The sequence below is a fragment of the Pteronotus mesoamericanus genome, unplaced genomic scaffold (genome assembly GCF_021234165.1).
Source record: "Pteronotus mesoamericanus isolate MK-2021 breed Mesoamerican mustached bat unplaced genomic scaffold, CSHL_Meso_final scaffold_36, whole genome shotgun sequence".
NCBI lineage: Eukaryota > Metazoa > Chordata > Mammalia > Chiroptera > Mormoopidae > Pteronotus > Pteronotus mesoamericanus.
The window spans coordinates 22,782,624-22,809,429 of NW_026555313.1; the positions used below are offsets into that span (position 1 = coordinate 22,782,624).

Sequence of the window (26,806 nt, forward strand, 5' to 3'; positions counted from 1 at the left end):
TGTCAAAGCAAGCCAGTGTAAAAACACCTAAGAGATCTTAATTCTAATCTAATGGGAATCAAATCAACAGTAAAAAGACATTTTTGAGACAATTGGAAAAAAATAAACATGGACTGGGTATTATATTAATTAAAAGTTCTTAATTTTGGGGGGTGTGATAAAAATATTGTGGCTATGTTAACATTTTTATCTGTTACACACACCAGAGTGTTTACAGGTGAAATAATATGATGACTGGAATTTGCTGTAAAATATTCTAGGATTTAAAAAAAAAAAAGGCAGGGAAGTAGGTGTTATTGATTGTTGAAACTGGTGATGGGTGCCAAGGGTTCATTACAGTTCTCTCTTTTCTCATGTTTAAATTTCTTTTCTTTTGAAAAAGGAAGAAAATATAGGCTAATATCACAAGTAGGAAAACTTGAGGTGGAGTGCCAAGGAGACCCTAAGCAGAGAAGTGACCCCCACTTTTCTGGGAAGACATTCAAGTAGAACACAAGTTTTCATGCAGCAATCACATGCATTTTTGATGGGCCATTGATGTACCAAAGAAGTTGCAACTAATATTTTTGAGCATTAACTCTGTGCCAGGCACCTTACAAGTGATTCCTCAACTTGTAGCCCTGGGATAGGTGATTTTTTCTTTTTCTTCTCCTCCCCCTCCTCTTCCCCTCCCCCTCTTCTCCTGTCCTTCCCCTCCCCTTCCTCTTCCCCTTCCCCTCCTCTCCCCTGCTCTTCCCCTCCCCTCCTCCTCCCTTCCCCTCCTCCTCCCTTCCCCTCCTCCTCCCCTCCCCTCCCCTCCTCCTCCCCTCCCCCTCCTCTTCCCCTCCCCCTCCTCTTCCCCACCCCGCCTCCTTCTTTTATATATTGCAAATGAGGAAACAGGTTGACAGGACTTAACCACCCAATTTTACATATATATAGTAGTGAAGAGCAGACTCAGAGCCAGCATTCAAACTGAGTCTGTGTGAAACACTGGGTGTTTCCAGTATTCCATGTTGCCTATCATATACATGGAAGAGAAGACTGGAATGGATAAGCAAGGGGTCTCTGCCTGTGATATAAAAGAAGGTGGCACGGGCAGGACATGGAGAAACAAAATGGGATGCCAGCTCAGTGCTTGGCTCAGACCAGGCACTCAGTAAACAGGAAATGCCTAGTTGCACAGGGACACCCCTGCATGGATGAATGAATTTGGAGAGGGAACAGGGGCAAGTAGACATCATGACTAAAGTAGTGAAATCCAGCCTAGGTCGCTGCAGCTGTTCTAGGCTAGGGAGGAGTGAAGTGGGCTGGATTTTGGTGAGAAGATGGCCACTGTTCCCCACCACATCAGAGTGTTTGTCCATGCCTCGATCTTGCACAGACTCTGTCCCCAAAGGACCTCTGTCAGTTCACGAGAGCCTGGCTGTCGCTGTCTCATCCATAGGATGCGCAATTCATAGGAATGAAAATCAGGGAAGGAGAAAAGGGGCAACCTGGGAGAAAAGTGCCCTCCAGTGCCACAGCCAGGCTCCTCCCCACTGCCCCCAGGCCCAGGCCTCCTCCACAGTCAGCAGTGGCCAGCACTCAGGTGCACCTGGAGGGACAGACGACACCATCAGGGCCTCAGCTCCTGCTCTGGACCCTCAAAACGGGTCCCAGGCTGCAGTACAGCCACCCAGGCTGCCGCAGGCACATGTCAGCCAGAGAGTTTTGGTTTGATGTAGCCGGCCTGCTCCTTTTTCAAAATGCTGCTGAAAACGGCTGTGAGGCCCAGGGAAGCCACTTATCCAGCTCGCTTGGTCTTGCACTGGGTCCAGAAGCTTCCATCTGGGGACATCTGAAATAAGAAATGGATCCAGAAGTTTCTCTGTTTCTATTCAGTATTTGACTAAGAGAAACCAGGTATGTAACTCTTACAACAGGAAGATCAGAAGATATCAAATCAGGGGTGAGGTACCCTCACAGTGTGAAGCAAGAGGAGAGCTACCCCAGAGCCTCCCTGTGGCTCACTTGGGCCTCCAGATGCTCATTTGCTCCAAGAGACTAAGTCTTCCCTGGGAGCTAATAAGAAACTGGGAAACAGAGAGTCAAAGTTATTTTGCAGAATGAAAATACCAATATCGAAGACAGGCTATTGGGAGAGTGAAGCCCTATTTTTGGCATCTCCACCAAGTACCATTTATCCCTGCACATTTTACTAGATAACAGTTACCTTGTCCTGCTGGGAGAAGCAGTATTACAAATAATCCAAAGGAAGATAGTTTTCTTGGCCTTTGGCCTAGTTGGAGCCACAGAGAAACTCCCTGGCCATATTTGCCTTAAAGCCTCGCTTCTCAAAGGGTGGTCCTCAGACCAGCATCAACAATATCACCTGGAAGTTCCTCAGAAATACAGTCACAGGTCCCACCTCAGAGCCAAGAAATCAGAATCTTTATTTTCAACAAGATCTCCAGTGATTCATGGCAACATTAAAGTTTGAGCAGTATTGACTTCAATTAATATTAAAAGGTTTGCATCCCATGAACATGGGGCCAGGTTTAGGGGGAGGGGGTTGGAGAAAAGGGACCAGTAAGCAGGAGCAAGCTTAGACTTACATGCTGGCCTCAGGTGAATTGCAGAACACTGGCAGCTTGCTCAGGAGAAACAAGATAGGGATCCATTTCACTCCCCTCTTTTCTCTGTCCCATTGGCATCTCAAGCCATTCCATACCAGGTGAGGCTTCTCTTATCCTGCATTGGGTTTCACATCTTAGTATCTTTGCCTTTGCAGTTCCCTTTTCCAGGAATGCCCTTCCTCTCTTGCCTGCTCAGCAAGCTCCTAGTCTTTCTTCAAAAACCTGCTACAACGTCACCAGCTTCTTATATTCTACATACTTCTCTCTTTGCTCCTATGACACTGGGTGCATTCACCCGTTTGCACATCAATTCTTGCATTCAACAAACAAATATCTATTTAATGTCCCATATGTGCCAGACACTAAGCTAGAAACTGGAAACTCAGAAATGAATGAGACACGATTCACCCTTTGGGAGCTCACATTCTAGATAGGGAGAAAAATGTATAAACTCTCAATATAGCACGAAGAGGACAATCTCATTTACTGAAGGATGGGAACAAAAGTACACCCGGTATTTCTTGGGTCTCCATGTTAAGAAGAGCCAGAGAGTACTGTCATTTTTATTGACACTTCCCCAACTAGACTATAGCTCTTTAAGAACAGGGATTGTGTCTTACTCTTCTGTGTTTATGTGGGGCCTCTACTGGTTCATGAGCAGATGAGAATGGATGAATGTCAGTTTTATATCCAGAGAAAGAGTAGAACCTCCATCAGCCTGACCTTACACACAGCCTTACACAGAGGTCAAACTGGGACTGGGAGCCAGCTCCAGCACATGCTGTTCCATGCCATCCCTCAGGAACTTTATTCAACAACAGACCTTTCCACATGGGGTGAGATGCTGCAAAGCTCACAGAAAAGACCTAAAGCAGGATCTCTTAAGAACTTAGGAGCTCTGGAAGAAATTAAAGACTCACATCCGTAAAATAACTAGAGAACATAAGAATATAAGATCTGGTAAGCGTGAAGACATCTAGGAAGACATGAGAAACAGGAAATCACCAAAGCAGGAATCAAGCCACACCTTGAAGGAATATTGATTTGGGCAGGCAAGAAGGGAAAGGGAATTCCAGGCAGAGGAACACCAAGATCAAAGGCTCAGAAGCAGGAAAGACAAAGGTGTATGTAGCAAAGATTGCTGTCATGGAAAAAAAAAATGGAAGGTGTGGATGGGTAGGCAAGGTGGTACCTGAATTCGGAAGGCCATGCACACGCCATGTGGAGTTCAGACAGGTGCTTTGGAAGTCCTGGGACAGGCAAATCATTATTGCTCTCACCACAAAGGTCTTAGCCTTCTGAGAAAACTCTGAGTTCCCTTATTTTTTAATAAAGAAAAGATGTTTTGAGAGTTGGGTTTACAGAAGTGGTAATGGATTGCTTGATCTCCCTTGAGGAAGAACAGACCACATTTGCAAACCAACTGGCCAGGACAGGTCAGTAGTCCTGGGAAACTTTGTTTCTGCTTAGTAAGAGGATAACTTGTCTGCTGGGATAAAACTTGCAACCTAAGGCTCTTTGGCTCTGAGTAACTGAGCTAGTTCAGTAGCAGCATGACCCCTGCCAAACACACACTCACAGTGTTTTTTGTTTTTTTTTAAATGCCGACATGGACATGTAAGCATACTGACCAAGCAAAAGGAGAAAAAGAGTGAGGTGGCAATGAGGAACAAAAGACTGAAGCGCTGGTGGAAGGATGCAGCCTTTTAAAGAAGACACATCTTGTCCTGGCTGGTGTGGCTCAGTGGGTTGAGCACCAGCCTGCAAACCAGAGTTGCCAGTTCAATTCCCAGTCAGAGCACAGGTCTGTGTTGCAAGCCAGGTCCCCAGTAGGGAGCAAGTGAGAGGCAACCACACATTGATGTTTCTCTCCCTCTCTTTCTCCTCATTAATAAATAAATAAAATCTTTAAACAAAAAAGATGATGATGACATGTCTTTTACAGGTCCTCAGTAGAGGGACTGAACTCTTTTCAGTTCGAATAGCTGATCTCTAATGCTACCAGATTCTTCATTATTCATGGATGGCCCCACTCCCTCTATCCTTAGGCTGCTTTCTATTGGCAAAAGTCCGGATGTTTCTGGACACCTTTGAATATGAGAGCATCTGGTTTTCTAGGGACTTAAAACACAGCAAATTCATGTAATGAAACTGCTTGCTCAAGGATCTACTTCAAGGAGTTCGAGTTTGTTCCATCTCCAGGAGCTTTCCTGCCCTTCAGAATGTCACCCCTCAGAGTTATGCAAAGCTACAAATCCAGCTGGGGAAAACATACTGAAAGGGGATGAAGGGCTCAGGCCAGGCCCTAGTCCCTAAATGACCTCACTTAGTCCTCCCAAAAATTCCTGTGAGTATCCGTTTCATATGTAGGGGAAACAGCCTCAAAGAATGGAAGTAAATGTTGCAATACTGAAGAGAGAGCAGAGCCAGGATTTGAACCAGGCCTGTTTGACCACAAAGCCCATTCCTGCACATAAGTCTCTATGTTCTTGAATGTAATAGATAATCACCCCTAGGAGAAGGGCATGAGAGCAAACAGGTCTTTTTCATGGCCCCAGCAGGGCTGTTTTGGTTTTAGGGAAAATTAGTATTTGACAGCTGTGGGCTTTCCACTCTCAACCTGTGTACAAGAGGAAGGTTTGTGGGGAGGTAGGGTGGCAGAAGAAAACTGAGCTTCCTCTTCCTCCTCCTCAGTTACAACTGCTGAATCCAGAATGGGAGTCAAGCCTTGAATCAAATTCAAATTTGGGCAAGTCAAACTCTGGGAGTGTGTGCCCACACTTCAGTGATCAAAATGCCCTCTGCAAGAGGGTGTGGATAATCTGCTCAGCCTACCCTCCAGCTGTTACCCCAATTATTCTCTTCGACCCAGAACAACAGATGTGAAACTGCTGTCCACCCAGCTAATTCTGTATCCTGAAGGTCCTCATCCTATGCAGAAATATTTGAGGAAGTGGAAAAGGGCCACTTAGCTTAGGACAGCATGCTAGTTAATAGGTCAGAAATGAAACCACTTCTTCATGTCATTATGTACCACATCTCTGGTATGTCTTAGACAGGATATTGCCTTCAATACACATATTGTAAATAACTGACATATTCCTTATTTGGAGGTAAAAGGTAAGAAGGAAATACTTAATGACTCTCAGGCATGGCTGAACAAGAACAAAAAGAGGCCCAAGACCTCCAAGCAGAGACCCAAGAACAGTTGGTAAAGAGAGAGGGTTAATAATGGGTGTTTTGGAGAGGGTCCCGATGTTTAGAGAGATAGAGGAATCTTTTAAAAATGCACCTCTGCTTGAAATTGTATCAGAAATCACAATCAGAGCTCAGGATTTCCAGGCAAGATGGCAGCATAGGCAGCATGTCTCACCTCTTTGCATAACCACCTCAAAATTAAAACTAAAATATAGAACAACCATCACTCAGAACTATCAGAAATCAAGTTGAAGTCTGACAACCAAGGAATTACAGAAATCACATCCACAGGAATGGTAGGAGGAGTGTAACACAGAACAAGCTGGTCCCTCACCCACATGTGGTGACTAGAAATTCAGGAGGGACATCTCAGGAGCAAGGAGTCCCAGCCCCATACCAGGCCCCCCCATCCCAGGGTTCCAGTGCGAGGAAGATCAGTCCCCACAACTTCTGGCTACAAAAACCAGCAGGGACTGAGTCGGTGGAAGAAACTTCTGGAGCTCCAAGCAGTTCCTCTTAAAGAACCCACACACAGGCTCACCTAATCAGACTCACCTACTCAGACTCACTCCCTCTGAGCTCCAGCACCAGGGTAGCAGCTTGAAAGGCACCAGTGGTGTATTGGGAGAAACTGAAGGGAGTATCTGGCATGAAGGTGAGCAGAGACCATTGTCCCTTTATAAACCCTTGCCCCACAGAGCCGGCAAGCTGGTGCCATATCTGAGACTCCACCAACCTGGCTAACACTGTTTGACCCACTTTGGAGATCGCCAGAGACTGCCCCACCCAGCTTATGGGCCCACCTGAGGTGCTTTTCCATATGAATGGCTGGTTTTGGTTCATGTTTCACAAATTCCTAAATCCTCTCAAACAAGCAACAGCCAGCCTCAGCGAACCCCAGGCCTTGTGCTAGCAGCAGCCAGCCTAGATTCACAGCTTGGCTTTGCCTGGGAATCTCTAAGCCCAGCACAAGTAGCAGCCATCTCAGATTGCTTTATAGCTCAAGAACAGTGGCCCCAGGCAAAACACAGGTAGGGGCTGACCTTGGGAGGCACCACCTTGGAAACCCCAGGGCAAGTGCACCCAGTAGTCAGCTATAGGCCATGTCAGAGCACCACCACCCTGTCAGTGCACAGCTGATCCTCCACGGAGGGCGGAGGTTAATAGTAAGTGGTCACAGCCAATCCTTGCAGCTGACTGACCTGGACAAATCCCTCCTGTTGATCTGCCAACAGCAACCAAGACTCAACTACATGAGAAGGGTGTACTCAGCCCACACAAAGGGCACATCTAGAGTGCCCAGCTTCGGTGATAGGGGAGGCTGTGCCATTAGACCCTACAGGATACCTACTACATTAGGCCACACTACCAAGACAGAGAGTCAGCCCAGGCTGGTGTGCCTCATTGGATTGAGTGTTGGCCTGCAAACTGAAAGGTTGCTGGTTCAACTCCCAGTCAGGGCACATGCCTGGGTTACAGGCCAGGACCTGAGTTGGGGGCGTGCGAGAGGCAACCATTTGATGTATCTCATGCACATCAATGTTTCTCTGCCTCTCTTTCTCCCTTCCCCTCTCTCTAAAATTAGATAAATGAAATCTTTTTTTAAAAAAGCAGAGTCAAAGCAGCTCTACCAAATATATAGAAACAAACACAAGACAGCTGTCCAAACGAGGAGACAAAAAAAAAAAAAAAAAAACATGGCCCAAATGAAAGAACAGATCAAAACTCCAGAAGAAGAGCTAAACAAAATGGAGAGAGCAATCTGTCAGATGCAGAGTTCAAAATACTGGTTATACGGGTGCCCAAGGAACTTAGTTAGGACCTCAACAGCATAAAAAAGACCCAATCAGAAACGAAAGATACACTAATTGAATTAAAGAACAAGTCACAGGGAAGCAACAGTAGAGTGGATAAAGCCGGGAATCAAATCAATGATTTGGAACATAAGAAAGCAAAAACCACCAATTATAATAACAAGAAGAAAAAAAGAATCAGAAAAAAAAAAAATGAGGATAGTATAAAAAGCCTCTGGGACAACTTCAAGAAGTCCAACACTCGTATCATAGGGCTGCCAGACGGAGAAGAGAAACAGCAAGAAATTGGAAATCTACTTGAAACAATAATGAAAGAAAAACTTTGTTAATTTGGTGAAGGAAATACACATACAAGTCAAGGAAGCACAGAGTCCCAAACAAGATGGATGCAAAGAGGCCCACTCCAAGACACATCATAATTAAACTGCCAAAGCTTAAGACGTCTGGCCAAGATGGAGGCGTAGGTAGATACATTTTGTCTCCTTGCACAACCAAAAGGACAGCAACAAATTTAAAAACAAAAAATAACCAGAACTGTCAGAAAATCAAACTGTATAAAGTCTAACAACCAAGGAGTTAAAGGAGAAACATTCATCCAGATGGGTAGGAGGGGTGGAGATGTGGCAAGGCAGTGGCTGGCAGACCGGGTGGTTCCACATTTGCATGTGGATAAACCAGGAGGAACAGCTGGGGAGAGAGAAAAACCATATAATCCAGGGTTCCAGTGCAGAAAAGAGTCTCAAAACCTCTGGCTGTAAAAAACTGTAGGGGATGCAGCAGCAGGAGAAACTCCAAGCCTCACAGGAAAGTTTGCTGGAGAGACCCACAGGGTCCTAGAACATACACAAACCCACCCACCTGGGAAACAGCGCTAGAAGGGCCCAATTTGCTTGTGGATAGCAGGGGAAGTGACTGACAGCCTGCCTAGAGCCCAAAAAGCGGCATTGTTCCCTCTTGGACCCCGCCCCCACATACAGCATCACAACACAGCAACCTGGGTTGCCCTGCCCTGGTGAATACCTAAGCCTCTGCCCCTTCCAAAATAACAGGCACACTGAGGCGAAAAAATATGGCCCAAATATGCCCAAATGAAAGAACAGATCAAACCTCCAAAAATAGAACTAACTGATGAAGAGATAGCCAACCTATCAGATGCACAGTTCAAACCACTGGTAATCAGGATACTCAAAGAATTGGTGGAATATGGTCACAAAATAGAGGAATAAATGAAGGCTATGAAAAGTGAAATGAATAAAAATATACAGGGAACTAACGGTGAAGGGAAGGAAACTGGGACTAAAATCAACAATTTGGAGCAGAAGGAAGAGAAACATTCAACCAGAACAGAACGAAGAAACTAGAATTCAAAAAAATGATGAGAGGCTTAGGAACCTCTGGGACAACTTTAAATGTTCCAACATTGGAATCGTACAGGTGCCAGAAGAAGAACAAGAAATTGAAAACTTATTTGAACAAATAATGAAGAACTTCCCCAATGTGGCAAAGGAAATAGACTTCCAGGAGATCCAGGAAGCTCAGAGAGTCCCAAGAAATTGGACCCAAGGAAGCACACACCAAGGCGCATCATAATTATATTACTCAAGATTAAAGATGAGAGAATCTTAAAGGCAGCAAGAGAAAAGGAGATAGTTACCTACTTGTAGAAATGAGTTCCCATAAGTCTATCAGCTGATTTCTCAAAAGAAACCTTACAGGCAGGAAGTGCCTGGAAGGAAGTATTCAAAGTCATGAAAGGCAGAGACTTACATCCAAGATTACTCTATCCAGCAGAGCTATTATTTAGAATGGAAGGGCAGACAAAGTGCTTCCCAGATAAGGTCAAGTTAAAGGAGTTCATCATCACCAAGTCCCTATTATATGAAATATTAAAGGGCTTGTCTAAGAAAGAGATGATCAAAAACTATGAAGAGTAAAATGATAACAAACTCACAACTATCAACAACTGCACCTAAAAAAAAAAGAAAAAGACAAAAAACAAAAACAAACTAAGCAAACAACTAGAACAGGAACGGAATCACAGAAATAGAGATCAGAGGGGCGGGGGCGGGGGGAGAATGGGTATAAAGGTACAGGGAAGAAGCAGCATAAATAGTAGGTACAAAATAGATAGGGGGATGTTAAGAATAGTATAGGAAATGGAGAAACCAAAGAACTTATATGTATGACCCATGGGCATGAACTAAGGGGGGGTGGGGGAATATAGTGGGATGGGGTTTGTAGGGCAGAAGGGAGTAAAGGGGAGGAAAAAAATGGGACAACTGTAGTAGCATAATCAATAAAATATATTTTTAAAAAATGCCAAAAGTTAAAGATAAAGAGAGAACCTTAAAAACAACAAAAGAAGTTAGTTACCTACAGGGGAGTTCCCATAAGACTGTCAGCTGATTTTTCAAAAGAAACTTTGCAGGCTAGAAGGGACTGGCAAGAAATATTCCAGGTCATGAAAAGCAGGGACCTACAACTAAGATTTCTCTACCCAGCAAAGCTATCACTTATAATTGAAGGGCAGATAAAGAGCTTCCCAAACAAGAAAAAACTAAAGAGTTCATCGTCACCAAACCATTATTATATGAAAAGTTAATGGGACTTATTTAAGAATAAGATCAAAACTATGAAAAATAAAATGGCAATAAATAGATATCTATCAACAATTGAATCTAAAAAACAAACTAAGCAAATAAGAAGAGAGACAGAATTATGGATACAGAGAGTATTTCGATTGTTGCCAGATGAGAGGGATGTGGGGGGGGGGGATGGGTGAAGAGGTGAGGGGATTAAGAAGTACAAATAGGGAGTTACAGAATAGCCACGGGGATGTACAGTACAGTGTAGGACATGGAGTAGCCCAAGAACGTACACGTATGACCCATGGACATAAACATGGTGGGGGGATGGCTTGAGAGAGTGGGGGTTGCTGCATGGAGGGTGGCAGAGGGGGAAAAATTAGGACAACTGTAATAGAAAAATCAATAAAATATAATTAAAAAAAAAAAGAAATTGTGGCAGAAACAAGAGGACCATGAAAGACCTCTTTTATCATGTGCTAAGCAGCTAAACGGGAAGGATGGGATACAGAGGGTGAGGAAGGGCCTACAGTAGTCAAGGACAAGGGAGCTGAGCTGAACCCAGGCTAGAAACAGGAGCTCAGAACCAAAGGATTTTAAGAACATTAACCCTATTAAATCTTACAATACTAACCAAAAGTATAGGAACCTCACATTTCAGACCAAGAGTTAAATCGATGGGTATCCACTTTGGCAATCCATGAGTATCAGTTCTGAAAAAGACAAATGCCCAAGCTCCACCCAGGAATTGCAGGACACCTCTGGGGAGCCTCAGCAGAGCTACCAGCCATTCTGATGCCCAGCCAGAATTAAGATGCACTGGGCTAAATCCGAGAGATGTATTCATACCCCACTTCCAAACCCCCAAAACAGTTCCCAACATGTTAAGCCACAATATGGCTTTCCTCCAGTCACTTCAGTTGTTTGAGAAGTTCCTGACCATAAATTCCTCACCAACACTCCACTCACCCCTCAGCCAGTGTATAAAAACAGGATGATTTCCACAAACCATATTTATTTAGGGATAACGTGCCAAAGGAATCATTTAGGTTGGTTTTTATTTCTGTGATTCTTCCCAGTAATTCATCCACAAAGAATGCCATCCAAGCTGAGGGTCGGATGGAACGCTTGACGCTGCTATGGCAACTCAGCCAGGGTCCCCAGGGCCAGTGTCCCACTCCAGAGGGACCAAGTCCACGCTCCCCTCATCAGGGCCTATTCCTCCAGAGCTGCCCCATCCTTCTTCCAGGCTCTGAGCCCTCCATTGTCAGCCCTTGACCAACCGAGGAGGCAGGAGGACAAGTAGGACGGTGGGGGTCTGCAAAAACTGATGCAGCAACTCAGGACACACAGAGGAGGGTTCCCTAAAGATGAAGGGAACTCTTTTCTTCTTAAAAGGCTTGCTCTGTTTTTAGCATTACCCCAGATGATGTTTTCTCAAGTGGGTTACTTGGTTCTGACCTCAGAGAAGGCCAAACTGGGTTCTGTAGGGAAAGGGAAGGAAGAAACACAAAGCACATTTGTAAAAAGTATTTAAATCATAATAGTTATCACTTATTGAGCTCTTTGCATCTATGTGGCCCAATTCTCAATTTCACATGTACCATCCCTTTTGATCCTCAGTACCTGAGGGGTAGGTGGTATTATTCCCACTTTTAGGGATGAAAAAACTGAGGCTCAAAGAGGCTAAGTTACCTGACCAAGCTCATCTAGCTTCGAATTCAGAGTCAGGATTTCAACCCAGGTCTGTCCAACTCCAAAGCTTGTGATCTTAGCCACTGTGTTGTACAAACTCATAAAGGGGACACAGCATGGTTCCTTTTCATTTAAGTAAACTTAATTCAAGAAAAAAGAAATCAAAGGTTCTATATTACTCCTGCTCCCTATCAGATAACACCTCTATACCTGAGGTGTCAAACAAGTAACCTGCAGCCCAGAATTCACCCACAGCCTTGCTGAATCTGATACACAGTATGTTAAAATAACTTGACCTGGCCCCGAAGGCCTTTGAATTTGTGGCCCTGGCCTCTCATTGCACTTGCTTTATTGGATTCATTTCAAGAGGACAGAGGTGCCATTTTCTGCAGAGTTTAAATCACAAGCACCTAGCGCTGAACATGGGGAGGGTAGCTATGTTTCTGCAAACAGTATCACCCAGGTGAGTGAACACTCAGCAGTAACCACAAGGCAGCTGTGTCAGCAAGTCTCTAAGTGGCAAAATGAGGCCTGGAAGTTACTGTAGCATCACATGGCAATAATGGGAGAGGGATGGATGGGAAGAATGACTATATTCTACTACAACTTCAGAGTGGATATACTGTCTCACTTGGTGGAAGCAGGCCAGGTCTCTGACCTCACACTTCCCTGGCAGAACCTTTCTCTGCTACAATCATCAGGGAGTCATGTGTCCTCACTGCCGGTTCAACAGGAACAAACACAAGTCATCACCCATACCTACGAACAGAGGAGGCCAGCCTTCCTGAACCCAGCAGAACACTGCACTCTTCAAGGCCTTGTGCCTATAGTCTAAAAATAGCATCATGTACCTTGCCAGCTCATTTCTTTTGTCCTTACCCCTGCTCATTACATTCTGGGTGCTATACTACCCTGGGAAATTGAGCAAAGAGAAGGAAGACATCAGATCTCACGTAATTATATGGAATTCTGAATGCAGCCTTCCTAGCAGTTAGATAATGCCAAAACACAGTAAGTCACAGAATAAAAAAATCTAAGAGTTGTAAGGGACATTTTGATAGAAAACAATCCCTTGCAGCACAACACTTAACCAGGGGTCTCTGGCACCCTCTTTATTAGGTTGTATTTAACCTAAGAAAAGATATAAGGATCTAGGGTGCCCTCTTCATTAGGTTCTTCGTTAAGTTCTGCTGATGAGGCAGAGGCCCTTTGCCTACCCCCCAATGAAGGTCCCTCTTCCACCACTAAAATCAATCACCTCTAACCTTAATTCCCTGTAATACTCAAGATTGGGCATGAAGGCAAGTTTGATAATTACCCTTGCATCCAGCCAAGTTTCAGCTTCTGACTTTCCTACCACTTAGAAAAATCTCTGCCCTCAGAAGTTGCTTCCCCAGGTGACCTAGCCATATCTACTCCCATAAGGTTGCCATATCCTTCCCAGGTCCTCCCACCTCCAGACGCCTAGCTCAGCTAGACCCAGAATCATCCTCACCATCGTCATGTAGGTGGCCTCTGATTTTTCACTTGGTTCTTCTTTCTCCATCACCTCCTGTGTAGTTATTGAGGAATAAACATGGTTCTAGAAGGGAAAAAAATGGTATAAATGTTCCTAAAAATCAGCAGATCTTATATGACAGAGAAAAGGCCATCTGCTACTATTCACAAGGCATCAGCCACCAAAACTGTCAGGTTCAGGGGGATACTGAGAGCCAAAGAATTATCAACAATAATTCAGTCCTCAGGGTTCCGCCAAATTAAGAAAACTAACTTGTCAGCAAAGAGCACTTTATCTTAAGAACCAAATTCTTCGCTTTGAAAGCCACACAGTCTTTGTTTGATGGGTGTTTAGGTAGCAGCAGGAATCCTTGTCTTGACAAATTATATCTACTCTGTGGTTATTTCCTTCTAATTCGAGTCATGGCAGGATGGCTGGCATTAATCAGCAGCTAATCTATTGTCAACTCTTTCAGAGGGTTTATATGGCAGGAACAGCCCTCTCTGAACCTCACGTCTGTGGAGTTGGTGGTACTTTGTAATTCCCATTTCTGTTATTACGTGGGAAGTAGCGTTATCCAGTGAAAAATTCTTGGGCTGCTGGAGGCCTCCGCACTATGCTGTGAGAAAATCCTACTCTTGGGTCACAAATAGACCAAAAGGTGGAAAGGCAGATATTCCAAAAGGGGACATTAAAACAAGAAAGGAAAGAAAGGAAAGAAGGAAGGAAGGAAGGAAGGAAGGAAGGAAGGGAAAGAGGGAGGGGAGAGGGAGGGAGGGAGGAAGGGAGGGAAAAAGGAGTTCAAGGAAATTAATCCATTTCTCAGTTCCTAGTAGCAATTATTCACAGCTCCATTACAGTCTAATATGAAAGGAGAGAGCATTTTGATCCTCTTTCTAAAGGTCCCTGAATATTCAATCTTAACCATTAATTCCTTCACTTAACTCCCAAATGTATTGCAATTCTCCCTTGTAATTATAATGTCTCATAGATTATGAAACACTTGCATATCACCATGTTATTTGAACCACACAACAGGGCAAATGTTTGTCCTTATCCTAGTTTTATTGATGAGAACGCTGAGGCTCAGGGAGGTAGCAGAGCCAGGCTTGAATTGGGACTTTCTGACTGCAAGTCCAGTGCTCTTTGCTCAGGCCCTTCCAGGAAGGCCTGACCATCCTGGGCTGGCCCCACCTGTCCCCTACACTTACTCCCCAGGGGCTTTTACTCTAGTGGTAATGACTTCCTGAGCCCCTGTTCTGTGCCAATTACGGGCCTAAGTGATGAGATATAATGATGAGTAAGACATGGGTCGCAGAGGAATGATAACACCACCACCTTGATACAGAGCAGTATTCACCTCACCCTCATTGGGCACAGCAGCAAAATGGCAGAGAGTTCTTCTCTTACCTCTGCGTGAGCCTTCTTTGTGTTCTCCAGACTTTTTACCAGGGTTGTGGAAGTTGCTGAGCTGCAAGGCATGAAACACATATGAAATTAATCAGCCTGCACTGTATATTTAAGGCTGGGTGTCTACAGAGCTTTGTGAAGACAGAAACACCAGAGCAGTAGCTATTCTCTCTAGCTTCCTACCCAGCTCAACTTGAAGTCTGTGAGTGTTCTCTTTTGTGGAGAGCAGGAGATAGTTTGGGTTGAATGACAGCTTCCACTTCTCCATTGTCACTCTAATGACTTTCTGTCTATAACAATGTTAAGTGAATGAATGGAGCTGGGCCATGGGATTAGACTATTATCTCCAAGGACTAGGGAGACATAGCTGGACTAGGGGGAGATAGCAGAAACTTGGTGAGACATCCGTTCAAAGGGCCAAGATGAATTATCCCCACGAACATCCCACTGTGAGCTCCAGCCCTTTCCTGGTCTTTGGCCTTTGATACCATGACCATTTGCCTTCTGAATTTGCTACTGAATACATTTTCCTTTTTATCTATTTTGGCCTAAGACAGAGCTTAAAAAACAATTAAGAGTTAAAGCTAGAAAAGAAACCATATTTTTTTGTCTCAAGTAGGAATATTTTTATTTTCAGATTATAAACTTGTATATTCTCATTGTTAAATAATTCAAATAATACAGAAATGTAGACTGCTGGGGGCTGAAATTCCAGTAAACTCCTTACCTTCATGGGACCTACATTCTCCTTTATCCCTAATACCACTATTAATATTCCAAACCTCTCTCAATGCAAGCATAAGTGCACCCACACAAAATATATTTAGAATATATACTGCTGAAATGAGCATAATTTAATTTTCTTCTTTATAAACCTGAGATCATACTATATATTCTATAACATAGAACTGCACATCTTTTCATGTCATTACATATAGGGTTGTGTGGTATTTTATTGAATGGAATACTGATTCTTTATATCATCACTGTTCTGATGCACACTAAAGATGATTTCAAATTTTAATAATAATCAATGCTACAGCAAGCATATTTATGCACATAGCACATCAATCTGATTATTTCTTTAGAATAAACAAGTAGACATGGAAGTGCTGCTCTTCATTTTGAAAAAAACCGAGGCCCATAGTGAGAAGTGAGCTGATATGGAACCCAGGTTGTCTTAACTCAGCATGCCCAGAGCAAAGACCCTCAGCGAAGCCAACCAAGTTCAAAACCAAGTCAGAGGACCCTTAGAAATGGAAGTGCAAATGTAGCAGGCATACGCACTTCCTGTAGAATCCATGTTCTATGGGGAAAGGAGACTCAAAAGTCAGCATTACTTAAATCTTAATGAGGGCCCTTCCCCATTAACACTATTTCAACAAGAGAGTCAATTTGTCCTAGCAAACTATTTCATCAACAGTTGGGTAAACTGAGGAATGTTCCTGGCAACAGCCAATGAAACACTAGTGCCCATGTCAGAGCATCTGGGCGTTTTTGAGATACCAGATGAAATTCCAGCCTTTAAACACACATTTCAACAACAAATAACTTACGACTTCAGGGCATCCATTCAAAAATAGGCTGTCACAACTAGAATGTGGTCTTTTAAATAAAGTCACTTAAAGCCCTCAAAACCTGGTCTTCTGTATGAAGCATATATAGTAGATATTAAAAAATCATCTCTCAGGCATTGAATGGTACCATTATAATTAATGCTTAAGATTTATCCTCTTATTCATGATCTGCTTAGACAACACTTTGTAAAAGAGTTGGCAATCCTTGTAAAAAATACCAAAATAAATGAGGATGATGGGGAATGTGTAGCAAGTTCTTCCAGGAGCAAAGATGGAGGGGTCACTATACAAATGACATCTAATTGACATCACCCTCTGTAAAAATGGCACAGTTAGGGCCCTATCACTTTCTTCCACTTCAGGTTAGCAGCTGTCCTGCACCTCCAGCCTCCCAGCCCCAGAGGTGAGAGTAGCCCTGTACCTCTTATTCCCGGAAGTCCTCTTCACAATCAGTATCAGAACAGGAAGCAGCAGGATAGTGACACAAATGATCCCCACAATGATCACCAGCTGATTACCACCCAGGATCTCAGGTCTGAAAGCTACTGGGGTCACCAATGCTTAGGAAAGGAGAAAAGCAATGAGAAGGCCTCAATATTCCAGGAAAGGGCTGCCAGCCCTACCAGCTACATACAAAGTAGCAACAGCCAAGTCAGGAAGTGGGGAAAGGAGGCCAGACTCCACTCCATGTTGAAATACTAGGACTCCAGCTGTCCCTGCTACACTGAGAACTGAAGTCAGACCCCCTTGCTTCCTCTGAAAGTGTAGACTAAAGTGGGCAGGAGAAGGGAATAGCACCTCACCTATAGTAGAGTTTTCTTTTGCATAAACAGTTCTATCTTAAAATGTGGTTTACCAAATGACATAGAAACAACAGACATCTTAGAGGCAACTGATCTTTCTATGGGAAGTGATTCTTTCAAATGGATCTATGCTACACCACTCAGCCCCATGGTCATGATACCAAGTAAGACTTTTGGAGGCACTTCCACCCATATGGTACCACTCACTAACTTCCTCAATTCACTCTAAATACACATTATCACAGACCTCCTGGGCACCAGATATTACTAGACATGGAAGGCACAAACATGAATAATGCTGGTCCTTGCCTCCAAGGAGAGACACAACCATGTAAACAGAAAACCACAGACTGCTAGGTGCTATGATAGAAGACAATATGGGGTGCAGAGGGGCACAGAGAAAAAGATACTGAATTCTATGTGGAGATGAGAATTTGTCAGCCAAAGTTCTAAAGTTTAAACTGAGTCTTAAAAGGAACATCAAGTTTGTTTGGGCAAGTAATAATGGGGACGGACGGAGGGAACACTGGGCACAAGGTCTAGAGGCCTGATAGGATGGGACTTTTAGAAACAGTTCCATGGGTTGGGCACAAAAGTTGCATTGGTCAGGGCATAGGAAATTGGGTCTAAGTCATGAAGGACCTTGATGATCTCAACCAGGAATTTGATTTTTTTTCTGTAGGCAATGAAGAAACCACTGAAAGATTATAGGCAGTGGAAGAGAATGTTGAGATGCGTGATTTAGAAAGATGGAACTAATTGCTGCATGAAGAATGAACAGTGGCTGAGAATGAAAGCGGAGACTAGTTAAAGGCCTACAGTCTGAAACACAGATAAAGGTAATCCGAACTAAGGCAGTGGTGATGAACTGGAAAGAAGGCAGATTCAAAGTCAGTAGCCAAAATGACAGACTTGTTAGTCTGGGGGTCATGGAAAAGGGAAGAACCAAGTACAACTCTCAGGCACCCAGTTAGAAAACTGCATAGATGGTGGTGGCATTACCTGAGGTTGAGGAGATGGGATGGGAAGTGGTGTGCCGGGGAGGTTTGGATATGTGGTATTTGAAGTATTTGTGGGACATCTGGGTAGAGTTTATATAGATATATAGAGACAAATTGTGTCCAGCGTAGAATATGCTGAGTGTATAGACTATAGTATCCAGTTCTACAGAGGTAAAGACAGCCAAGGATGTATGATTAGAGTACCATTGCTACATCCAAGCTAGAGCAGAGGCATAAGCAGAAGCCAGAATGCTGTGCACCAAGGAGTTACCGGGAATGAGAGATACCACATGCAGCACCTTAGCAAGCTATTTGGCTATGTCAAGAAAGAATATATAATTGATTATGGTAAAGGTTGCACAATTCTGAATATACGAAAAACCACTGAGTTGTACACTTTAAATGGGTAAATTGTATGATATGTAGGTTGTATCTCAAGAAAGCTGTTTCAAGAAAAAGATATAGGATGAGAGCTAAATTAGACAAGGACACAAAGTAAGGAGACGAGCATATTTATATGCTGAATGGTAGAAGCCAATGGAAAGTGAGAGAGAAGAAACAGAGGATGCACCTGAGCACCTGAGGGGTGCTCAACCCAAGCAGAAAAGATGGCAAGGCAGAGATAAGGATGGGGCAGATTATAGACATGTTTGTGGACGGGGAAGGCTTGGAGGTTGAATGAGCTCCCACTTAATGGCTTGAATTTTGTTTGTGAAGTGAAGATAAAATTTCTGAGGGTGAAGAAATCTATCTGTCCTACTTCTATCTCCAGCTGGGACCCTTTGCTATTTAACAAGAAGGTGCCTCCATAGATTTAAGTCTCTGGCAAAAATAGCAAGGTGTGTTCCATCCTCACCCCCATCCGTGCCCTCAACCAACCACAGCCAACCCCTGAGGGCCCCAGTGTAAGGCGAAGTCCACAGGCCACATCCTGACTGTTAAAACTGAGTTATGGTTTATCAACCTCTCTCAGTCAACACAACTGAATCTTTATTTGCCTACAAACTGGCCTCAATGCATACTGTTTCCCAGAATAAAGAACCTTTGATCAGAAAACCCCTCTATTTTTGGTGTTGGTCCCTTCCTGTTTTCTCTGTTCTTTGCTGTCTCTCATCAGCTAAGGATCATTTTCCCCTCCACTACAGAGCACATAGCCTCTTTCTTGAACCTAAATAAAAATGACTTGGAACATCAACTCCAATCTCTGAGTTCCTATGTCTTTAAATTGGTAGGTTGTACTGGCAAAGAGTGATGTCTGGCATAGGGCTGGTGTTCACTAAATATCAGCTCCTTTTTCATTGACCTATTAGCGAGACCAGAAGTAGGGTGAGGCAACCAAGGTGCCTAGGGCAACAAATTTAAGGAAACATCAGTCTCAGTATTGTGCAAGTACACTGTCAGCATCTGACAGTGATGCCCCCTTAAATTTTGTACCCTAAAGGCCTCTTGGGCCTCACCGTAGTCCTGGCCTTGCCTACCAGCTATGAGGTCCCTCAGCCCTCCCCAATCAAATGTTAGATACTTTGGGGCTCTTTCTGAATCACATGTAGCACAATGGTTTTTCTGAATGTCACGTTCCCCAGATGGATAGTGCAGGTGTAGCTTCCTCTGTCGGATTCCTTCACTCCTTGGAGCCTGATGGAGCCATCATTGAGGGCAGTGTTCCCCACCAGGTTTACACGGTTCTGGAAGCGGCCCCCATACTGGCGGTACCCCCCAGGTACTTTTTTGGTGTAATAGCACAACATAATCTCCTCCTAAAAGGGAAAGACAAAATGTATGAGACAGCTGCAAGGTGGGGTTGGGGGATGGAGAGCAGGGAATGTTGAGACCGTGAATGTGCAGGGAGTATAGGTATTATCAGAAAGTATTAGATAACACAACAGTGTGAACACACATGTGTGTGCCAGCATGTGTAGTTGTGAAAACTGTTCCATCTGAAGAGAGGGATGAGGAAGTAAGAATGAGGGAGTATAACTCTATACTGCCCCAGTATAAAAAAAAAAAAAAAAAATGAAACTACACCTTTACTCTTTATGACATTTCCAGTTGGATTTTCAATAGGAAATCTGAAACATAACTAAAACTGAATTCCAAGTTTTTCCCTCAGACCAGTTCTTTCTAGTCCATCTTACTTTGGTAAATGGCAATGCTTCTTCCAGATGCTCACGCTAAATATCTTGGAGTCCTCCTTAATTCCTCTCTTTCTTGAATAACTCACATCTAAAATCCCTCAGAAAATCCCATCACCTCTACCTTCAAAATACATCCCAAATCTAGCCACTTCTCATTTTCTCTATGGTTGCTACTCGAGTCCATGTACCATCTCTCACCTGGATTCCTGCAAGGAGCTTTCTTACTTGTCTCCCTACTTACTCCCAAGTACAGTCTATTCTCCGGAGATGAGTCATTAGAAATACAAGTTAAATCAATTTACTCCTCTGCTCAAAACCCTCGAATAGCACCTCCATTTCTATTAAAAGTGGAGATACTTTCCCTCTCTGATTTAATCTTCTACTTGTTCTTTCCTTGTCTACTTGGGTCACTTCATTTCAGCCACACTGACTTCCTTTCTGTCCTTGAGTACTGGCCTTGTGGCCTTTGCATTTGCTGCTCCTTATGCCTGGAACACTCTTCTCCCCACGCATATATGTGGTTCCCTCACTTCCTTCAGACTTCTGCTCAGATGTCAACCTTTTTAGGGAAGCCACCCTTACCACCTTTATAAAATAGCAACAAGACTCTGCTTTCTTGTTCTCCATAGCTGTTACTATTACCTAACATATTCTGTATTTATTTCTTCATATTTTACTGTGTATCTTCCTCCATATTGATTTTAAGTTCCCAATCAGGGGCACGGGCTTTTACTGCTTAAAAAATACTATAATGACTAAGTGTTGGAATTTTTAAATTAAGGTATATAAACGTTATCGTTTTTAAAAGCTTTTAAGGAAAGAAAATGGGATGGGAGCCTCTTGTTTCTTGTGATTCAAATTCACAACTCAACATTTCAATTCTCATTGTTTTCTGTTGTGACTCACTTGGTGGATGACAGTTCAAGGTATGACAAGTCCCCAGAGGTGAGCCTGAGACTTACATATAATTCCCCATAACCCACCATGATGCCACCCTTTCCGACCTACTCAGACAGCATATAGGAATGAAGTCAGTTTAAATGACATTTTTTATAGGGATTATCTGAAATATATCTTAATTTATAAAAGCTAAAACTTTTATAAACTTTCCACCATAACTTTTTTGAACAAAGTTATTTGGGATGTCCCTAAAAACACAGCTTGACCTATAAGTACATCACCATGCCACAGCTGGTATCACTGGTCTGGTGAAATAACTTGCTGTTTACTGCTTCATAGTTCTCATGAATTACTCCTCGCCCACGCCCCCCAGGATCTACTGTACTAATCCCAGCATCTGAAGTACCCAGAAAGACAGAGGACATTCCCTCTGTCACATAAATGGGGCAAGGAAACACAGAAGAAAACTCACAAAAATAACTCAAATAAGAATAAAGATGTAATCATTCTTATGTCTAGCCTATAGCTTTCCTGGCGAAGCCACTAAAATCATCCCCCTCATTCTCCCATGAACTCTACAAAGAGAAGGAGGGAAAAGAGGGAGGAAATTAAAATACAGTGGCCAAATCATATACAAATGCTTTACATGGACTATCTCATATATATGTCTTCACTACCCTAAAAGTTATGCATTTTCTTCTCCTCCTTCTCCTTCTTCATTATCTCCATCACCTTCATTAGACTTATTTTCCCAACAGGAGGCTGAAATTGCCCAGCCATGTGGCCAAGCTAAAAGAAGGCCCAGTTCTGACAAGATCCAAAACCCAAACCCTTTTAACGCCACTACATGGTACCTGATGCCTAGATTCTCCTTCACCCCTACTGTCCTGACACCTAGGCCAGGGGCTTCTGCCCCATACTGACGACTCCTCCTCATTACCTTGGCATGCTCCTCTGGCAAGAACAACCAGTCTACCTTGGTCAGGAGGTTCTCTTCTGTGCTCTGGAAAACACATCCCATCAGGGCTGAGTCACCCACGTGAACTGTGAGCTCTGGGGATAAAATGATAAATCAGGTTAAAATCAAGATATAATTTACAGAGGCCAGAGGACTTCTAGAAGAGATAGTGTTTAGCCAAAAATCCTCAATAGTAAAATCAACATTACCAACAAAGACTACCCATATTTTCTCTGCAGATGACGCTGTATGAACAAAGTATTCTCACTCAAACCAACAAGACACTCCAATGGTAAGAGAATACCCTTTAGCTACCTACATATATCAAGTCTGAGGGGCTCTGTTGTCTTCATACTACAGTAAACACTTCCTGGTCTCCTTTAATACTCTCCTCCCTCCCCTTTGCAGAATTTTTCCCATAAGACTCAATTCTACTTCCAGTTTATATTAAGAAAGTAGAGAAAATCTTGAAGCCCACCACTTTCTGTTCACCTATTTAGATACCCACATCTGCTTAACATAAACAGGAAGTGGAAAGTTACATAACTCCCTGACTTAAAGAGGCTGGAGTAGTGACTGGAAGTCACACTGACCTCCTCCCGGAACCAATCTCGAGTTACAACTAAATTGTGGAGAGATCACCTGGAAAACAACTGAACAATAGCGGAAGAGGAGCCTTAAAACCTCGGACAGACAGAGGAATCGGCTTTAGCACAACCTGACTGATAAGGAGTGCAGTAGAGGCTCGAGAAGGTGGACTAGGTGCCCACGGGCTGCAGCGCCAGAGCGATACTGAAATGGCCAGTTGGAACCCCCCCGAGAAGAGCAGGTTCTAAACCATACGCAGGGATCTCCATCAACAGCACCAGAGCCCAAAAAGCACACAGATAACAACCAGCTGTGAAAAGTGGCAGAGTGCTCTCTGCCAGAGTCAGAATGCTGGAGACACAAGGAGTCGTTGAAAGAGCCAATGCACAAATTTGTAGTGGTAGCCACTTTCCCTGGGCTCTGGAGGGGGCAAGGGCAGAGTGGGTTGGAGCCGCCTGAGGAGAGACTGGGGAGGGAGGCTTTGGGGAGAAAACTGAGACAATGGACAGCAGAATCCCGGAACTCACTCACCCCCCATTCTGCAGCTGCCATCTTGCTTAGGCAGAACACTCCCCTGAGCAGCAGCAGCATGAAATGACACAATAGCCCCACCCTAAGACATTCTAGCCTGGCCAGGCATTGTACAGGCCTGGGTGCTGAGTACAGAGCATTAGTCACAGATAGTAGATTCCTGGCTAAAGGGGTTACAGAGTAGTCTAGAGACACTTGAGGAGAGTCTGGAGACAGAGACGTTGAAGAGAGAACTGAGGGAGTAACCAGGGAGACCCCAGTGCTTGACCCCTCCCCCATATGGCAGCAGCCATCTTGCTCAGGCAGACCACTCGCCTAAGGGGCAGCAGCGTGAAAGGAGCCAATAACCCCACCCCCAGGAGGGACTCTGCCCTGACTGCTGAGGGCAGTGTGACTAGATTAACAACTGGAGGAGACAGACACAGACAGTAGATTCCTGGAAGTCTCTTAAAGACAGCTTAAGTCAGATGGGGTCAACAGCTGACATCATCAGAGGGAGATGCAGAAAGAAAGGACAAAAAAAAAAAAAAAAAGGAGTCTCCTACCATAGAAGTTCACACAACAAAGTCAAGAAGTCAAGACAGATCAATTTAAGAAGCAGAAGCGAAAAAGAAGAGTCTCACCAATAATGGGAAGACAAAGAAATACCCCCCAATCAAAGGGAAAGGAGCAATCCCCAGAAAAAGAACTAAATGAAATAGAGGCAAGTAAACTATCAGATAGTGAGTTCCGAACAACGGTTCTAAGGAAGCTCAGTAAGCTCTGTGAGCTCAAAGAGAATTACAAAAAACTACAGGGAAACTCTGAGGAACTTATTGCAAACTATATCAGCATGAAAAAAAACACAGAAACTACCAATAAGAGACAAGAGGAAGTGAAGAATACAATTTCTGAATTGAAGAACACAGTAGGAATCAAAAGCAGGCTGGATGAAGCAGAGGATCGAATCAACGAGCTGGAGGACAAGGTAGAAAAAAAGCTCCCAGAAAGAGCAAGCAAATGAAAAAAGACCCTAAAAGAATGAAGAGGCATTTAGGGAATTTCAAGGCAACCTGAAACGCAATAATATCTATATAATAGGGATACCAGAAGGAGAAAAAGAGGAGGAGGAAGGGATAGAGAACCTGTTTGAAAAAGTAATGATGAAAAACTTCCCTCATTGAAGGAGAGAAAAAGACACTCAAGTCCAGGAAGCACAGAGGGTACCATTCAAGAGGAACCAATGAGGCCTACTCCAAGATACATCATCATTAAAGTGGCAAATATCAAAGACAAACAGAATCCTAAGGGAAGCAAGGGAGAAACAGGGAGTAACATACAAGGGAGTCCTGGTACGGCTAGCAGCTGATTTCTCAACAGAAACACTACAAGCCAGAAGGGAATGTCAAGAAATATTCCAAGTAATAGAAAACAAGGGCATGCAGCCAAGGCTACTTTACCCAGCAAGGCGCTCAATTAAACTGGAAGGTGAAGTAAGGATTTCCCAGACAAAAGAAGGCTAAAAGAATACACCTCCACCAAACCAGCACTACAAGATATGCTAAAGGGACTGCTTTAGGAAGATGAAGAAAAAGAGTGAGAAAGAGAGGAACACAGGTACAAAGAGAAAAAAATGAATAAGCACCTATCAATATCTTTAAATGTAAATAGATTAAACGCTCTAATCAAAAGTCATAGGGTAGCTGAATGGATAAGAAAACATGATCTGCACATATGCTGCCTCCAAGAGACCCACCTCAGAACAAAGGACCAACACAGACTGAAAGTAAAGGGATGGGAGAAAATATTCCAAGCAAATGGACAGGGAAAAATGCAGGGTTAGCAATACTTTTATCAGACAAAATAGATTTCAAAACAAAGGCTGTAAAAAGAGACCCAGAAAGACACTTTATAATACTCAAAGGAAGAATCCATCAAGAACACATAAACATAGTAAACATATATGCACCCAACATAGGAGCACTCCAATATATAAGGAAAATCTTGGAGGACAAAAAAGATATAGACAGTAACACACTGATAGCAGGGAATTTTAACACACCATTGTCAAAAATGGATAAATCTTCCAAATAAAATATCAAAAGGATATTGTGAAACTAAACAATGCACTAGATCAAATGGATGTAACTGACATATAGAGAACCTTTTGTAACGGGGCACAGCCAGGGCCCCCCTAAAGGGTATTTGTAATGGGGTCCAAAGATTGGGGTGTACAAGAAAAATATATTCTCTGCACCCCACGGCAGGTCACCATGGGGGATGGGAGCCTTGAGCAGGGCCATTGAGAGTCATTTTGCATGTCAATCACAGGATAGCTTCATTCCTCATATGCAAAAAGGGTTATTAGGCATATCACCAAATCTAATCAGGAAGGTTTAAAAGACTTAATGCAGAATGTAACTAGAGAGGAGGAGGAGAGACAGGGGCCTGCAGGAGAGAACAAGGGACACAGTCTCTGGGAAACAGTGTGAAGACCACGTGGGAAGAAACTCTTGCTAGTGGGCCATGAGAAGGTGCCACATGGTTATGGATTAAGAGCTGGAGATCACAGTGACACAGCGGATGGTGCTGAGAATCACGAGAGGCCTGCCTAGCCAAGCCCTGGACTTCTGTTCTTTTTCTTCTAAAACACGGTACCCCTAACAGGCCTGACTGGCCTAACTGGGCAAAAGGGAGGAAGGCAGGACGGTGTATGTGCTGGTGATTGTTTTAAAGGTATTTTGAGGTTTAAGGGTGACATTTAGCCATTAATCAAACCTGTATAACTTTTGAATAAATAGTTCCTTTCCTTTTCACCAAACTCTGCCATTCAGAGCCCTAATTCCAAGGGTGGCGGGCAAAGAATCTACAACCGAGGGACCCCGGGGAAGGGAGTGTTGTTGTTTCATAATAGCATCTGCATCTGAGCACACCAACCCTCCCACAGGTCCATCTGTTCGGTAACACTTTCATCCCAAAGAAGCAAAATACATATTCTTTTCAAATGCACATGGAACATTTTCAAAGATAGACCACACCATAGGACACAAAACAAGTCTCAATGAATTCCTGAAAATCAAAATCATAACAAGCATTTTTCTCAGATCACAAGGGCTTGAAACTAGAAACCAACCTCAAGGAAAAAACTCAAAAACATTCAAACTCATGGAGACTAAATAGCACACTATTAAACAATGAATGGGTCAATAATGAGATCAAAGAAGAAATAAAAAAGTTTCTGGAAACAAATGAAAATGAACACATGGCTGTCCTAAACCTATGGGACACAGCGAAGGCAGTCCTGAGAGGGAACTTCATAGCAATATAGGCCTACCTGAAAAAGACAGAAACATTTCAAATAAACAACTTAACCCTCCAGCTTCAAGAACTGGAGAAACAACAACAAAGCCTAGAACAAGTAGAGGAAAGGAAATAATCAAGATCAGAGCAGAACTGAATGACATAGAGACAAAAAGAACAATTCAAAGGATCAACCAATCCAGAAGCTGGTTCTTTGAAAAGATAAATAAAATTGAC

At 43.4% G+C, this 26,806-nt stretch overlaps 1 protein-coding gene across 1 annotated transcript in view; it reads right to left on the reverse strand.

Moving 5' to 3' along the window:
• Positions 1-11,227: 11,227 nt before the first annotated feature.
• The window catches only part of JAML (junction adhesion molecule like), a 36,131-nt gene continuing 20,552 nt past the window's right edge, over positions 11,228-26,806 (reverse strand). The window contains exons 5-10 of the mRNA XM_054592337.1: positions 22,154-22,266; positions 19,701-19,935; positions 16,796-16,934; positions 14,798-14,858; positions 13,385-13,471; positions 11,228-11,678 (exon numbers count right to left, since the gene is read on the reverse strand). Of these exons, the coding sequence (XP_054448312.1) occupies positions 11,586-11,678; positions 13,385-13,471; positions 14,798-14,858; positions 16,796-16,934; positions 19,701-19,935; positions 22,154-22,266 (728 nt within the window). The 3' untranslated portion in view covers positions 11,228-11,585. The remainder of the gene's footprint in view (positions 11,679-13,384; positions 13,472-14,797; positions 14,859-16,795; positions 16,935-19,700; positions 19,936-22,153; positions 22,267-26,806) is intronic.